The 16,269-nt window shown below is 41.7% G+C and overlaps 1 protein-coding gene across 1 annotated transcript in view; it reads left to right on the top strand.

The window, feature by feature from the left end:
- Window positions 1–1,232: 1,232 nt before the first annotated feature.
- Window positions 1,233–16,269, top strand: part of ABHD17C (abhydrolase domain containing 17C, depalmitoylase) — a 30,664-nt gene continuing 15,627 nt past the window's right edge. Inside the window, exon 1 of the mRNA XM_068410301.1 lies at window positions 1,233–2,549. Coding sequence (XP_068266402.1) covers window positions 2,017–2,549 — 533 coding nt within the window. The 5' untranslated portion in view covers window positions 1,233–2,016. The remainder of the gene's footprint in view (window positions 2,550–16,269) is intronic.

Below are 16,269 nucleotides of genomic sequence, written 5' to 3'. Positions count from 1 at the left end.
CTAATTTTCCTTATATTTTTCACTTGGGCTATGTTACAGGTTTTGTTTTTTTTCAGCAAGCACACAGTGCTGGTTAATTAATCTAAGGGTATAGTTATAACCTGTGTTAGTAACGGACCGTTACACATAAATATGTCCAGTTGTCTTTTGCCCACAATCTTTTGCATTGTGCTCTCTGGGTTGAAGAACACGTTAAGAGACACAGTACCACAACCACTGATTCATGGGTTCTGCCATGAATCTAAATGATTTGCTGATTTATTCAATGAATTATTTGGAATATGGGTTATTAGCCTGATTTTCTAAGGAAATGAGGCTTCTGCAATTGCACCATTTTTTTTTTTCAAGTTTTCTGTGGTATCTCTTGAAACCACTGACCAATTTCAGCCACATCTAAGATAGAGAGGTCTTTATAGTTTTGAAGTCTGGGATGCACAGCACGCTTGACACCAGGAGAGCGGAGCTCTGGATGCCACCAGCTGAGGAGCAGCTCTCTTTGCATTTCTGCACGACTACACGGGCAGTTCTCTAGGAGGGAGACTCCAGGCCATCGGGCAGCCCTCATCCCGACCGCCCGCGGAGCAGCCCGCCAGCCTGGCGTGTGCAGAAGAGCCGCCCGTGACCGGCCCCTGGGCCCGCCATGCCACCACTGTGAGGGATGAACGCGGCCTCTGCAGCAAACAGCCCTTTCCTCAGGGTGACCCCAGCGCGCTGGAGCTGGAAGGCTCGGGCGCAGCGCCAGAGGATCCCCAAGGCTGCGGGAGGCCAGAGGGGCCGCTCCGAGGCCGAAGCAGCCCCAGCAGCGAACACCGAGAGGCCACGGGCGGCGCGAAATGGCCCCCGGCGCCGCGCCCGCCCCGCAGCGCTGCCCCCCGCCCCGCAGCGCTGCCCCCCGCCCCGCCGCGCATGCGCCAGAGGTGGGCAGCGGGGAGGGGGCGCGAGCGCTGCTGCGGCACGTGACCGCGGCAGCGGCTGGGGGGCTCCCTTAAAGGGCCAGGCGCCGCGCTCCGCGCGCCAGCGGTCGCGTCCCGGCTCGGTGTACGGGGTGCCGCTCCCCGCCCCTCCTGCCCCGCCCCGCCCCTCCCCGCCCCGCGCACCTGCCGGGCGCGCCGGCGCAAGGCCTAGGGGGCAGGCGCGAGCGGCGGGCGGGCGCTGTGGGCAGCGCCGCGCCCCCGCCCCGTCCCCGCCGGCACCTGCGGCGGGCGGCCCCGCTCCGCGGCCCGTAACCCGGAAGCGGTGCTGCTGCGAGGAGGGGAGAGCACCGGGACATGGCCGCTGCCTGCTCCTGCCTGCGCGCCGCAGCCGGCGCGGCCCTGCCCGCGGCCGCGCGCGGCTGAGCCTTGACCTTGCCTTCCCCTTCCCCTCCCCGGAGGACCCTCCTCCTCATCCTCCTCATCATCCTCATCCTCCTCCTCCGGCCGCCGCTCGGGCGGTAGTGCTGAGGGGGCCCCTCGCTGCCTTGCGGGAGCCGCGGGGCCGGGCGTCCCTGGGGGCCGGGGCCGGTAGCGGGGTGGAGCCGGGCAGGCGCGGGGGGGGCGCTGTGTTGTGCCGTGAGGGGCGAAGGGCCCGTGGCTACTGTGGGTGCGTGTTCCCGGCCGGGGCCGGCTCCGGCGCGGGGGGCGCCTGCTTTTAATTCTGGAGCGTTGCACGGAGCCGTAGGATCTGGGAATTCGTTTTATAAATGTATACGTGGAGGTGTGATTAATTTCCTTTGGGGGGATCTAGGGTGGTGTTTTATCGGGTTGCATTTACTGTAGCATTAGTTGTGGGATTTTAAGGGCTGGTTGTACTTCATTTATATTTTGTGGGGTTTTTTTTTTTAAGCACATTTTCAGGCTTTGAAGAGCAGCACTATTTTTGCTGAACCGTAGTTCCTCCAAGGTTGTCGTCGTTTGCATTTTGGGAGGGCAGCTGGTAGCCTTGCAGGAAGGCACGCAGGTTGCATTGGAGGAGGGCTCTGGGTCGGTTCGGTTTGACTTCTTTCTAGTAGAGGTTAGTTTTTCTCCGGTGTCTCTGATGCCAGAACAAGGCCCCAGAATGAACGGTTTCTCTCTGGGCGAGCTCTGCTGGCTGTTCTGCTGCCCGCCTTGCCCCAGCCGCATCGCTGCCAAGCTGGCCTTCCTGCCCCCGGAGCCCACCTACACCGTGCTGCAGCCTGAGCAGCAGCAGGAGGCCGGGGCGACAGCCGGGGCAGGGACCCCGACGGGATCAGGCACCTGCAGTCTGCACTTGAGCGAGCGGGCGGACTGGCAGTATTCGCAGCGGGAACTGGATGCCGTGGAAGTGTTCTTCTCCCGCACGGCTCGGGATAACAGGCTGGGCTGCATGTTCGTACGTTGTGCCCCCACTGGCCGGTACACCCTGCTCTTCTCACACGGTAATGCTGTGGACCTGGGCCAGATGTGCAGCTTCTATATTGGCCTTGGCTCCCGCATCAACTGCAACGTCTTCTCTTATGACTATTCTGGCTATGGGGTGAGCACCGGCAAGCCCTCTGAGAAAAACCTGTATGCAGACATTGATGCAGCCTGGCAGGCTCTCAGGACAAGGTAAATGGATATTGGGGATAAGGTATTTCTATATCTCTGTTTAATCCTCGTAAGTCCAGTATCTGCACAGTTAACCTGCTGAGAAGTGAAGGGGAAGGGTTTGTAGATGGTTTGAGTTATGGCCTTACCACATGTTCTGTCAACAGCTACAATGCAATTTGCTGGATGGCTTTATTTGTTAAAAGGATGCACAAGCCTTCATCCTTGGGCTTTTTCTTGCTTTAGGGGTTCAATCAGCTGTACTATTACAAATTCCCATCTTGAGCAGGACATATTGCGCTGGTTGCAGTTTGAGCTTGCAGGATGGAAAAAAAAACCCTTTTGTTCGAGACTTGCCTACCACTGTCTACACTTAGAGGTAACCCAGTTGAGCCAAAACTTTTGAGTGAATTTGGCAGTAGCCTAGGCTCATGCTTACCAAGAAACTGCAGGTGTTCTGTGATGTGTCTGGGGTTTCACGCAAGCTTGTGTGACATAGACGCCTTTTGGCAACCAAACAACTGTTATCAAATTGGGTAGGGTAGCGTGGTGGAAGGAAAAAGTGTTGACAGGTGGAAGTAGAGCTGGGGATTCTGCCAGGAGGAGATGCCGAAGTAGGTGGCATCCAAAGGGATGGAGCAGCGATGAGAAGACTCTGGCAAGGCAGCATGGCCAGTAGGAACGGGGAGCCCTTGGCTTCTAGGAAATCCTGAGCAGAGCTGCTGCCTCTGGCTCCTTGCTACGACTGATTGCCATCCCTGGGCCGTTGTTGCTCCTTCTGTCCACAGAAACCATGAGCTCCTTTTGCTGTTGCATAAGTGGTTCTTAAAGTAGGACCTCGCAGAACATACCCTGAAAGAGAGAGCTTTAAAAAGCTTAGATTGTTTCAGTAGGGCAAGAGAAAGGAAAGGTGAATGTTTTCTGTTCTTGGCTCTGGGGTTGTGTAGATGAACTTGACTTACATGAAATGAGTATTTAATATCTATCTTAGGGATACATGCCAGCTTCAAAAATAGTGACAGGAGTTGTTACTAATTTAGATAACTGGCTTTTCAAGCATCCAGGGATTGGTCAGTCGTGGAGTCCAAACGGCTTTTGACATTGGTCTGCCCAAGTCAAGTTAAGAGCACAGGGGAGAAAGGTGTAGGGGAAAGTTACCCTTTTGTAGCACGTGTTCTTACTGTTTGGTGAGTCAGCCAGATTCTGGGTTCATTTTCCAGGATGCTTGCTCTCAAAAAAAAATTTTAAAATAGAAATTTTGTTTGAATATAGATAATAAATAATTTTGATATGCTGTATGCAGAATAAATTACTAAATGCCTCTATTACACATATGGATAATGTAAATAAGGTTTAAGGGAGGAAGAGTGCTGTGTCTAAGCCAAGCCTAGTTCATGCTTGTCCTTCAGTTGCTGTGTTTTCTCTGTTTCACTTAATGTTTAGTTGATGATGTTTTTTTATGAAAGCCTTCTAGAGCTCTGAAAAAGTGCTTTCACATCTGCCTGGAAGTGCTCCTGCTTTGACAGGCATTTAGTATGTGTTTAAGACCTGCATAGTTCCAGAAACAAGGAGTTCCTTCACTTAAGTCGTTTGAGAAGCCTGACCCAGAAGGTGATGCCAACACGTGCCTAGATTGCTCTGAGAGGATTGGGCTCCTTCTATTAAAATGTGACGGGAGAAGTTTATAGTTTTATATTAGAGTCCTTTCTGTGGTTTATACAAGATGTAGGTTCTGCTTTCCTCTTTAAATTGAGAGGTTGAAATTTGCCAACTCTTATTTTGCCATGTTTGTAAATCCCACATCTTAATGCTACCTTGAGAATACTGTTAGAGTAGTTGTGTTATCACTGGTTAGATTTTCAGGAAATATTACAGTATTTTAGGTGCCCAGTAAATAAATCGGTTACTGTAAAATGTGAGCTTAAAAAAAGAAGTTAATCAAATCTATTAACAGATGACTGTCCTCATAACAGGTATGAGCCAAAACAATAGTCTTTCTCCTGATGAATTCTCTAAGCAGTAGTGTGAACTTTACAAGACTGATAATTTCTTAGCCCTTTTTAATAAGTCCAAGTGGCTCACATTTAAGTGAAATATTCTGCTGTAAAAATACAAGTCTGCATCTGGAGGTACAATGTCGTATTATACCATTTCTGCTGCAGTAGTTCATTGGTAGCTTCCAAGAGTTTGTGTATGCTTTTGTTCTTAATGCAAATTCCTAACATTTGGCATACAGTCACATGGTGGGGAACTGTAATGCAAAGTTAAAAGTGAAGCCTTAAAATAGGAGAGGTTCGCTATGCCATCAAAAGCATTTAGTCATCTGTGCTAAGTTCTGTGGGAAGCTGTTGCTCTTCTGAATCCACCAGACGTTCCACCTGGCAGCAGAAAGGAATCATTAAAATGTTGGAAGTCTGAGATTCCGTCTTTTTTTTTTTTAAATACCAATGATACTTAACGAATGTTAATTTATCACTGTATTTTGAAAGTTGTCCTGAGTAAGGAGGGAATTAACCCTACGCTTGGACAAAAAAGATTACAGCCAAATTTTAGACATGATGGTGAGCTAACTGTGGTTACAAACGCGGCTGCAAATTTTGACTGTATTTTTTCTAGGTACTTAAATGAGGATCTTGCTATCACATACACATTTAGGTATTAAACCTTACGTAACCAATGATTGTAAAACTATTTTGTAAACAGTGGATGAAAAATTAAATCATTGGTTTTTTTTGTTCGGTTTCAATTATCAGCCTGTCTTTGAAGAATCAGTGTCAACTATTCTCTGTTCTTTTAGTCTTTGTAAATACAGAGTAACTTATTTTCCTTAATTCTAATTAAATGAGTATCTCTCCTCATGAATAAAGTATACTCTTAAATGATAATTTTACGAATTATTACATTTGAATGCCAACTGTCTTTCAATCCAGGTAAAGATGTTGACGTATAATTTTATTCCCTTGAAATGAGTTTTTACAGCTGTTCCTTCAGAGGTCTAACTGTAGCATTGGTTGCTCTGGTTCCAATATAAAATATTACTCAGTAATTAATTTGGGCTTTTATATCTATTTATTTCCACTTGATTAACAAATTTCCATCTGTTATCTAAATGTTTCTCAGAGAGTCTTCTGTTTCATTGCTTCAGATGACATTTTTTGTGAGTGTTTTATTTTAGGCAGGTTGGTCTGTTTCTGCTCTGTTTGTTCCAAAATCAGAAGCAGATTGAAGAGAAGCTATATCAGACTATCTTCTCTCATGATCCGTATGGTTTTAAGTTGCTGCTTTTTATTGAGATGTGATTAACTCTTATCCTAATATCTGATTGACTTAATCAAGTCATTCTGTGCAGATGTTGTACTGTTGTCCTCCTCCCCCCTCTCCTGAATTCCGCATGGAAAGGTTGAACTTTATAACACTTTTACGTTAAGACAATGTACAGTGCTTAAAAACAGGATACACACGTAGGGTTTGGGTACAGTGCTTAAGCACAAAACCATGACTGCTTTGTTGATTGCACGCTATTTATATTAAAATAAATTTGTAAGTTCTCTAAAAATTGGGAGATTTGTGACACGTTTTTAAATCCCAATCAAATGAAAGAAGGTATTGCTTCTCCACTCTCTCTGCTTCTGTAGTAGAGTATCAAAGAGGAGAAACTATTAGGTCCATCTTTTGGATATTGAAAGGAGGTGAAGAAAATGTAGTTAATAAATAGCTTAGAAGAGCTATTCTTGTTGCGTTTAACAAAATACAGCTTGATGTTTTTTCATGGTGCGCAATACAAACTAGTATTTTCTGTTTCTGTTTAAGCTTCTGATAAATGATAGATGTTATTGTAATGTTTAAATCCTTCATTCTCAAAACACGTACATTTGAGTTTGTCTTTAAGTCTGTAGGAGAGCATTGGTCCACTTCCATTTTTCATTAAGCTTCTTAGTCAATATGGCGTGATGAAATGAATTGAATTGTGAAATGGTACAGTAAAATGCAAGGGCTTTTGATCAATGCATAGCAGATAGTTTAGACTGTTTAAATAGTTTTTTACACTTTTTCCTCAAATCTAATGTTAAAAAAACACCCAAACCTTTTATGATGTGGGAATTTTATTATTTGTGATGCTGATTATCAGTCTCCTCATATTGCTGTTTCGTTTGCAGGAGTTGGTGCAAAAGTGTTACAGTTTTCATATGGGTAAAATTAGGAAACACCCCTAATTGGATTAGATTAGAGTGATAACTAATCTTCTGAGGTTGTGTCAGTTTAGTTCGTCTCCATTCTGATCTGCTGAAGTGGCTACAGCTTTCCAGGTGAATAATAGCTTCAGGGTTTTTTACCTGGATTTATCAAAGTAGTTAATTTCTACTTTAATTTTCTTTGCCACAGAATCTTCTTCCACTAGCACTGTGTTTCTGTGCATGATCTAACCTAGTTCTTTAGATTGAATACTTAAGAGGTTTGATAAAAAGTTACCAACTAAATTCCTGCCATGGCCAAAGGCAGTGCTTGGCAGAGTCACTGTAAATCGTCCGGGAGTAACAGGGTTCCCCTTGTTCGTGGTGCATCACCGGGTAGATTTTTCTGTCATTGACTTTGATAGGGCATTTCCCACTGCCAGTTTTTTAATAATGTTGATATGATGTCTGCAAAGGATTGTTTAAAGAGCCTGTTCTCTAAAACGTAACTTATTCTACCTGCCGTGGTCAGTACTTCAAGAAAAACTGCGTACAAATTTGCTCAAAAATAGAAACATACGGAACAGTCTTCCTTTGTTGTCTATGCAGTGAGCAGAGATTAATTCAGATGATGAGCATCCCAGGGACAAATACCAACAACTGTTTAAAGCAGGTGCTCTGATTTCAAAGTTATTCAAAATGTTTACTGAGGTCTGGTCTCGTATTACATAGTTTAGTCACTGAAGTAAAAGTAGTTTTGTTAAATATTTCCCTATTTCTGTCAGGACTGCAAGATGAAAGCTTGTTTAAAAAAAAAAAGACAGATTTTTCACTGTTAAGAATGTTTTGCAACTAGTGTTATTTGGGAAGAAAAACAAGCTGCCAAAGAGCCTTTGGCTAGCAGTACTTGTTATCCTGGGTGTAGATAGTCCTGAAATTCAGCTGCTGCCTGAACTGGAGATGTTGGTTTACCCTGCTGTACAAAGGTTGTAGGACCTGGTTCTCAACATCACGGAGTATTGAACACAAAGGTTTCTAGAGGACTATGTTGTTAGATCCTGCATGCTGAAGTAACTAAAGATCTCTGTCCGCTTTTGTCACTGCTAAATTGTGTGAAGTGTACAAGAAAGGTGAGGTTTTTCCCTCCTTAGTCTGGTTAGAGAAGTGTGTCACCTTTCAAGACTCAGCTGGTGGTTGTTACAGGTGGCCATTGGACCTGTGCGTGTTGCTGGTAGCACTTAGGTTTGTTCAATTTGTTCTTAACAGTGGAGTATGAGCTGGACTGTGTAAACTTCGGTGGGTTTACTCTGAAGCCGGAGTCTATCTCCAGTACATGGCAACCTCAAAACCAAAAAATCCCTCCAAAATTCAACCTTTAATCTTTGTTACTCGGCTATTTTGGAGTGATTCTAAGTGCTGGGCTAAGTTTACATTAGCTCATTACTTGTGAGCATAAGTAAAAAGAACAAAGGGAAAAAAAAACCAATTAGCAATGCTATCCAGGAGTGTAAATACCTATGGGTACAGGTGGAGAACGTTTCAAGCTACAAAAGTGGGTTATCTGCCAGCAACTGGTTTTGCAGGGAAAACTGACACTTCTTGAACAAATGGATGTTTATATTTCCATATTGAATGAAGAAAACAGGTTATTTTCGGTTTTCTGGGTTTTTTTTGGTCCTGTGATGCTTCCTCGTGTGGAGATAGACTAGTACAAAGGCAGTGCCAAGCAATTAGCTGTTTGGAGCTTAACTTCTGTAACATGTGTCTGAATTTCATTATTTCGTTTTAGTATGACATTTGGCTGGTGGAGAGGGCAATGTAATTATAGTCATTTCTAAACCCTGAACTGAATAAGCAGTTTCAGTGACCCCTTCACTACTGCTTCACCTTGAGCGTCCTGCTTTCCAGTTTTCAGATGAATGAGTTACACTACTCTTGCATGCTTAGCCTGACACCTGATGATGAAGCTGAATTTCATTCCTGCTCTCAAACTGTGCTTTGTTGGTGCAGGTTTTTTAAGGTGTCAGGCTTTGTGAGCCATGGAAGTGTATGATTGTAAACCCAGGAAACTGTATGAACACGGCGAAATAAAGGTGCTTTTAACAGAGGCTGAGAACGTAGAATGGAATCAGTAGTGCAGAGTGTCATCTAAAGGACTGAGGAGCACCCTTGCATTCTTTATTCCAAAGGCTAATTTGAGAAAAATGGGTTATTACAGCATGTTTGCACGTGAAGCTATGCTACCCGCAAACAATCTCAGGAAGGTGCAAATGTAGACCAGTTGTATAATGATAGTGTTATACTGGCATTATCTATATCCATGTTTTCTGGAATATAGAAAATATTCTATATTTTTTAACCACTGTGTTAGCTTTACAGAACAAAGCTTCTCCTGTTGGTGTTAAACATTGTGGTTGGATTTTCTGACCATGAGACCAAATAATACAAAGGCACAAAATTGTGCTAAAGAGTAGGGGTCTGGCTCAATGCCCACCCGCCTTCCCACCCTTGGTTTCACGTCTCCTGATGAGCACATGCGCGTCTTTGGGAAAATCCCTGCAATTATGAAATAAATCTGTAACATCTCAACTTTAAAAAGGGGGAAATCCATGTGGGTTCACAAATGAAGAATGGTGTTGATGTGGAAGATGAGATTTTAAGTTAGCACACTTGCCTCAAAGTCCAGAGTGAAAAATTTAAACTAAAGGTAATCTCAAAGTATTGCCTCTGGGTTTTTTTGTATTGCAAATTTGTTAGAAAAACTTATGTATGTTTTCCTGACAGTAATATTATTTATTGATACAGTCTCTTGAAAGTCTTTCTAGATAAACCTTTCAAGATGAAAATGCTTTTTTTTTTTTTTTAACTGTTAATTTGAAATTAATATTGGTTTAGACAGTTTGGGGTATGCTTTTAGGAAGATCTGTGTTACCGTGCCTGATTAAGAAATCCTGCTTCCATATAGAAATGTTACTTTAAGAACTTTGACTCTTGTGAGCCTTGTTTACCAGCCAAGGCATGCTGCTGAAACAAGCTGCACACATCAGTGTCTGGCAAATAACCATTCTCAAGGCATGCAGTGGCAGCTGGTAGCTCAAAGATTTTTTTTTTTTATTTTTTACAGGATGCTGCCAAGTACGTTAGACCAGTTAAATTTAACTTTGTGACGTGGCGTGGCCACTTCTTTTTGTGTGCAGCAAATGAACAACTATGGAGTTATGGATAATGGGATCCAACAAGTCTGAAAACTCTGAGACCAACTTCAACATGTTTCTCAGGAAAGCACCCTTTAAATAGTATGCCTGGAAAAGTTTCTCTTTTAATAAGATTGTTTAGAAAAAGTTATGCTCAGTTTATAGGATCTTTCTGGAGATTCCTCTTCTCTGACTTTGTTAGCTTTGCTTCGGGTGTTCTCATAGAACTTGAAAAATGGTGTTCGGTATCAGCAAAGAACCAAAACCAGCTCTATATTTTTTTCCAGTATACAGATAAACTGAGATAATTATTTTTATCATTAGTCCATGAATCTTAATGGCTATTTATAATAAATTAAACAACACACTTTGCTGTAAGTATTACCCTATACAATAAATTGCAAGCCTTAATAACATGCAAAATAAGAGAAGCCAACAGTAATATGGGGGTAAGCATTTTGCAACCAAAATGGTGTATGGAACCATGTACACTTTAAAGGAAATTTTGAGTAGTTAACTTGCTGCCTTAAGCATTGGACTGGTTTGTACAGATCTTAATCTTTGCCCCATCTCTGTATAGTCTTCCCCAACAGCTGATGAATTTATTTAAGTAGGATGTTGGCTGTATGATGGCCTGGGGAAAGTGGCATCTTTCAAGAAAATAGTCTTGGTTTTGAAGCATATTCTCGGGGGCAGATTTACACAAGTCTTCTCCAGTATGCTGTTTGTTCTTTATAGCTTAATTTCTCACAAAACTGTGTGTATGTTTTGGTGTGCTGTTTTTGGTTTCTTTTAATTGAAGCAGCTAATTTGGTGTAATATTTATTTTGGAGGTGTTCCCTGGACAATTCTTACCTTGAGGCAGCTGGTCCAGAGCCAGTCAGTCTCCTCCTTCCCCTAAGACTGGAATGTACCTCACCTTGCATATTAAGTTGTATTACACAGTTTCTTCATAACATTTTTTGTTGTTCCCTACTGTAAAAAGCTTGTCTATTTTCCTAGTAAAGCATGGGTTTTAATGGATCTTAATAATACTACAGAAAAAGTCAGTGTTTCAGTCTGGCTATGAGCATCTTATCAAGTTTAACCAACTGTAAAAGTACCAGGGTTGTAGGAAGAGGTGGGGCAGTGTTTCAGCTGCAGTTTTGCTATTTTTATGCATACTAGTTTATGAACGTGTAACCTTTGCCTTAGACTGGTTAATAATTACACTGTGACTTAGCATAGATTGCAGGCATCTCTTTCTGATGCAAGAAGCACCCTTTCAGGAGTCAGTGCAGTAGTTCAAGATATTAAGGGGTGTTTTAACCTAAAACCTGACCAATATGCCTGAAAGGTTTTGACTTTTGCAGAATCTCTGTCAGCTTCCAAACTTCTGTTTCTCCGACACAGAAGCCCTCTGCCCTCTCCCTGAGCTCTTGCTAAATTATTCATGTAATGTGATGTTCACTTCTAAAGCCTCCTGTGCATAAAACCAGTACAATTAGTTCTTTATGCTGTTTTTTAAATTTGTACTAAAAATCAATCTGATAATGCAGAAACTACTATCTGAGAAGGAATGCAGGCACAGATATAGTTGTCTTTTTAAAAAAGACATGGTTGTAATCTGAATGTGCTTTAACAAAGAATGAAGATGACAGAATGTACTTGAATATAACTTGGATCTGAATTCTTATATAAAAGATAAGACTCTCATAAATCCTCAGTGTTCACCCAGTTTTGTAGAGGGTGAGAGGGCTGTAAAGTCTCGTTGCTTTACTGAGTTATTTTCTATCCTTTATTATTCTGCTGGGACTAAGTAAGCTGGCACCAAATGTACCATCCTTCCAAATTGGGTGCCCTTCGGTCAAAGCTCATCTAAGATCTGTAGACCATTTTGTGTAGAGCATTGAACAGATGCTATTGATATAAGATCTGGCACCTTCTAATTATTTCAGGAAATTACCCTTTCCATCCAATTTAATAATATTCATAACGAGGAACATTAAACCTAAGGATCTTGGATGTCTCTTACCTGGATGTAGTTCTAAACTTGTTGCATTTCAGCAGCAGGAGAAACTGAACCAAAGATAATTAGTCTCTTTGGTTGAACATTCACAGCAATTTTGTATTTTTCTTTTTTTTTTTTTATAATGGAGCGAGTGTTAATTTGGAATAAAGGAGGCAATGTTAGCTTAAACTTCACTAATTTTATTACTGGGGTTTTGAGGGGAACAGGAGGAACTCAATTTAGCAAGCATCACTTGTCATTTGTTGCTCTGCTTTTTCTTCCTGCCACTATTGCCAGTGCTTCTGGGCAATAGTCTAATGAGAACAATGTTCTTTCCTGCTCTTCACTGTAGAACTGATCAGACTTCCTCTTTATTTTTTTAAATTGTCATTAAATATTTCTATTTTGCCTCTGTCTTGGAAGCTTTGTGGTACTAGGAGAAAGGGAAACACTATTCATTTGTAAAATGTAGCTGTGTGCAGAGCTGAATATGAAAAATATGTGTTGGGGGAGAAAACAGCGGTAGCTTGTATCTAAAAGCACGTGTTGTGAAATGGTGAACTGCAGAAAACCTGTGTAGCCAGAATGTTACTATCCAAATTGGCGTTTGGCCACAACGTAGACATCAGTACACCCACTTTTCCAAGCACTAAACTGTTATCTGTTATTTCAAAAATAGAAACTCCAGCAGTACGAGACTTTTTTATGCTACGCTGGTTTATTGGTAGGCAGTTAAGTGCCGGTGTGGCACGTACTGGAATTGGTAACTTTTTTCCTGCATAACCAGTTGTTCTCTGGTGATACTGCAATCAAGTAGGGAGCCTGTGTGCTTTAGGAGGAGTGCATCACAGATGGAAGCAAATAAGATGCTGAATAACATCAGGAAGCTGCTTCTCCTTTCCCTTTTATTTTTATTTTTTTAATTTTCAAAGTTCCATCTGCAGGTCGGTTTCTACCTTTAGCATCAGCTGAAATAATGCACCTAAGTGATTGCATGAACAATTGTTCTCGATCCACTGCTAGGTACTTCTGCTTCTTGTGGAGTAGCTAACTGTTGATTGGTAAGCATCCTTTTTTTGAGGGGAAAAAGTTGACTAGCAAGAGATCTTTAACCAAAAAGACTACAAAAGCAATTGGTCCCTAGGTGTGTTGGCAGAAAACAAAGTATGCAGGCGGGCTGTTTGACCATTGTTAAAACCTCTTAATTTGCACAATCTGGGCAAAATTTTTTTACTCTATAGAAGCTTGGATGATGCCAGATAAGATAGCTGGATAAGCTGAACAAGTATATATGACCTGGTTTCAGGACTGAATTTTCTGATGTGAGTTTAGGAAAGTGTGAGTTTTGGAGTTGTGAGAAAGTTAGTACTCTTCTAATGTACAGAAGTACTGTTCCTCTTTCTTAATTTAACATCTGTTACTTTAAAATAGTTAAAATTTACTGATACTTAGTGTTTTTGCATATAATGAACTGTAGATACCTGTTTCTGTAATAAATTACTTTTTTGTGCTATCTTTTCAAGTTCCTGGAGACACAAGGCAGGTTTCATGAGCACTTCAACTGAACAGAAGTGCACAGGAGAAACTTTGACTCTGTGCTAAATTTTATTGTTCACAATTCTAGGTAGTATTTACTGGGAGAAGGGATTTAGCCCCTGGGTTTGTGATGATAAAGGCTTTGGCTAGGAAATTTGATTTTTAAGCTCTGAACTAGTTATCTGTGGTCTGCTGTTTTAGAACATCTGGTGCTGTTAATCCTGGTGATTGCTATGTATTTTTTTAATCATCTTAGCTTTATATTGACTGTTACTGGGGCCTGAACATTTATTGTGCTAAAAGTTCATTAAAAGCACATGTGCAAGAGGAAAATGAAGTGTAAAACAATGCAGGTTTTAAGTATTGGCTTGGTCATGTATAGATTTTGTGGAGGAACAAATCTTTAATCCTGGTAGAGTCAAGTCAGCCCATCTTTGAGTGACAGGAATGGAAGAACTTGAGGATGCTTAGGAAGAAAGGAATTGATGAGTCTGATTTAAAAGTAAAGTGCCAATATAAAAATGGCACAGAGAAACAAAGGACGCTGAGGTTTTCTTGTTTCTGAAAAGGTGCTGGAAGAATCTTTTCTAGCAATAGATTGCTTTCATGAAATGACTGTCTTCCATTTGGCAGTTATCACTCTTGGTATTTGTTAGAATATTTAATGAATCTAGCTGAAAATGGATAATTGAGAGAAGGCAGGAGAGACTCATCAAGAGTAGTGTTTTTCTGTGAGGCTGTGAATTTGCCACTTCTTTGAAAGCAGACGCTTTTGTGCGTACAGATTCACAGTGTAATAGAGCTCAGTGTTTGGAGCAATTACAAAATTGGTATGTGTTTTCTCCACTTCTCTGGGGGTGGGGGAAAAATAGAGGTTACAGTGTCACTTAGCCAAGGAGGATTTCTTCCTATTTATGATTCACAAGGTGTCTCGGTGTAGAGGAAGGGCCTATTGTTTTGATTTTTATATCAAAAGAAAATACTGCCTTTCTTCTTTAAATCTGTGGAAATGGTTATAGAGTAACTCAAAGAAACATGAGATATTTCCAGAGAATTAAGAGGACTATCCAAGCAGGATGTGTGGTCTGCTGGATAACACAGGCCATGACACTTCTTTGCTTGGCTTCTGCATAGAGCCCTTCAGTGTTCACGAGATACTTCATATCTTTGAGAGAAGCCCAGTCTTATTTAATAACTTTGTTCTTCTACAGGGCCTGAGCATATCAATGTAAGTATATAAGGGAAAGAGAAACCCCACTGCCAGCTGAGTCATCTTCATGTAATGCTGGCTGATAAAATATTCATATACTAGGGGGACAGATGCGTTCATCTGCAGTCAGTTCTTTTTAGGAATATTAGACCAGTTCATTGGTACTAATCACTTTTCTATCAGGACCTCTCTGCTGTTCTTGTCCTCCTTTCTGCCCTCGCTTCCCCTTTCTGTCAGAGGCTCTCACATCACTGCCAGAGCTATATTAATGCTTCTGGATGGGAAGAAATGATGCATCCAGTTTGTCTGCTTGCATACTTGCAAGGCCTTATCCATTCTCCCTCCCATGTAATCCTCTCGGACTCTGGGGCTCTGTGGGAGAGACTGCATTCAGATTCCCAGGGATCTTTGAAGAACAGGGTGAAAATGGCTTTAACTTTGTCTGCTGTAATAGGATTTCAGATACAAGCACCTGCTGTTTGTTGAGACGGATCAACTTTTTCTTTGTTCTCCTCTGTTAGTGTTATGTGGATAATACTTGAATGGTTTTTTATCAGCTTGTTTCTGGATATAGTTATGATTGTCTATAAGTGACGTAAGGAAAAGGCTGTATAAATGCCACATATTTCATGTTTAATGGCTTGTAAGCTATATCAAAGAATCGTAGCTAAACTAGTCATTTAATGCTGTTAATCTTTGAAAATGTGAGGTTCTTTAACAAACCTGTAGATGAAATAGCTTTACTTAGAGACTGAAATGTAAATAAAATTATAATAAATAGGTGGAAGAGAATGCAAAAGGAAGGCAAGAATGGGGGAAAAAAAAAACCCAATAAAACTGAACAAGCCACAAAACGGAAACCACACACACAAAAGAAAAAGTAAAGTAGTTAGTTGAATTAAATCAGTGATGGGACTAGTTACATGAGTAGTTACAGGGCTAAGCCCTATAGGTATCAAAGTTTGAGTGGTCTGCTTTGAATTTTTTTTCATCTAGCCTTCCTAACATTGGTCTCCAAAGGATTCATTCCAGCTTAGCTTAATTATTCCAGAGCATCTAAACAATTGTCTTCAGCAGGATTTATATATACTTTTGTTTTAAGATCCTTAGGTTGGGAATACCTTTTTTATTAAGTTATAGTGTGTATAGCTAATCAGCTGTGCAAACCTAGAAGTGTGAAATTTTAGGTGAGCTTTGCAGTTTGACTACAGTTTAGGGCTAGTGTTGTTTCATTATGTGCTTATAGAGTGATAATTGTATTTTCAGAAACTACAGCCTGATTTATTTAAAGAAAAATTAACTAGTGCCATTTCTTTTTGTCTTGATTGTTATGGTTCGTGTGCTTCAGCAATTACTCCCTGCTTTGCAAGCAGCTGAGCTGTACCTGGTGAAAGGGTAGAAATGTTGTAGTTGGGTGGAGCAGGGAGCAGCTCGGGTCAAAAGCCACCGTGCTCCTTCTCAGATAAGTAGTCCCAACTTATGAGTCAGAGGCTTAAGTCTTGCATAGGTGCAGCTCATGGCAATTAGTGCTGCGGCAGGATGGCCTTAAACTATTGCGTGGTGCTGTAGGTGTGTAGAGGTAAGGGAAATGCATCAGAAAGTTAGTGTTTGATGTGAAGAGGAGTCAGAGTAAGAGCAG

This window comes from Nyctibius grandis, chromosome 11, assembly GCF_013368605.1.
Source record: "Nyctibius grandis isolate bNycGra1 chromosome 11, bNycGra1.pri, whole genome shotgun sequence".
Taxonomy (NCBI): Eukaryota; Metazoa; Chordata; class Aves; order Nyctibiiformes; family Nyctibiidae; genus Nyctibius; species Nyctibius grandis.
This window is presented reverse-complemented; position numbering and strand designations above follow the sequence as displayed.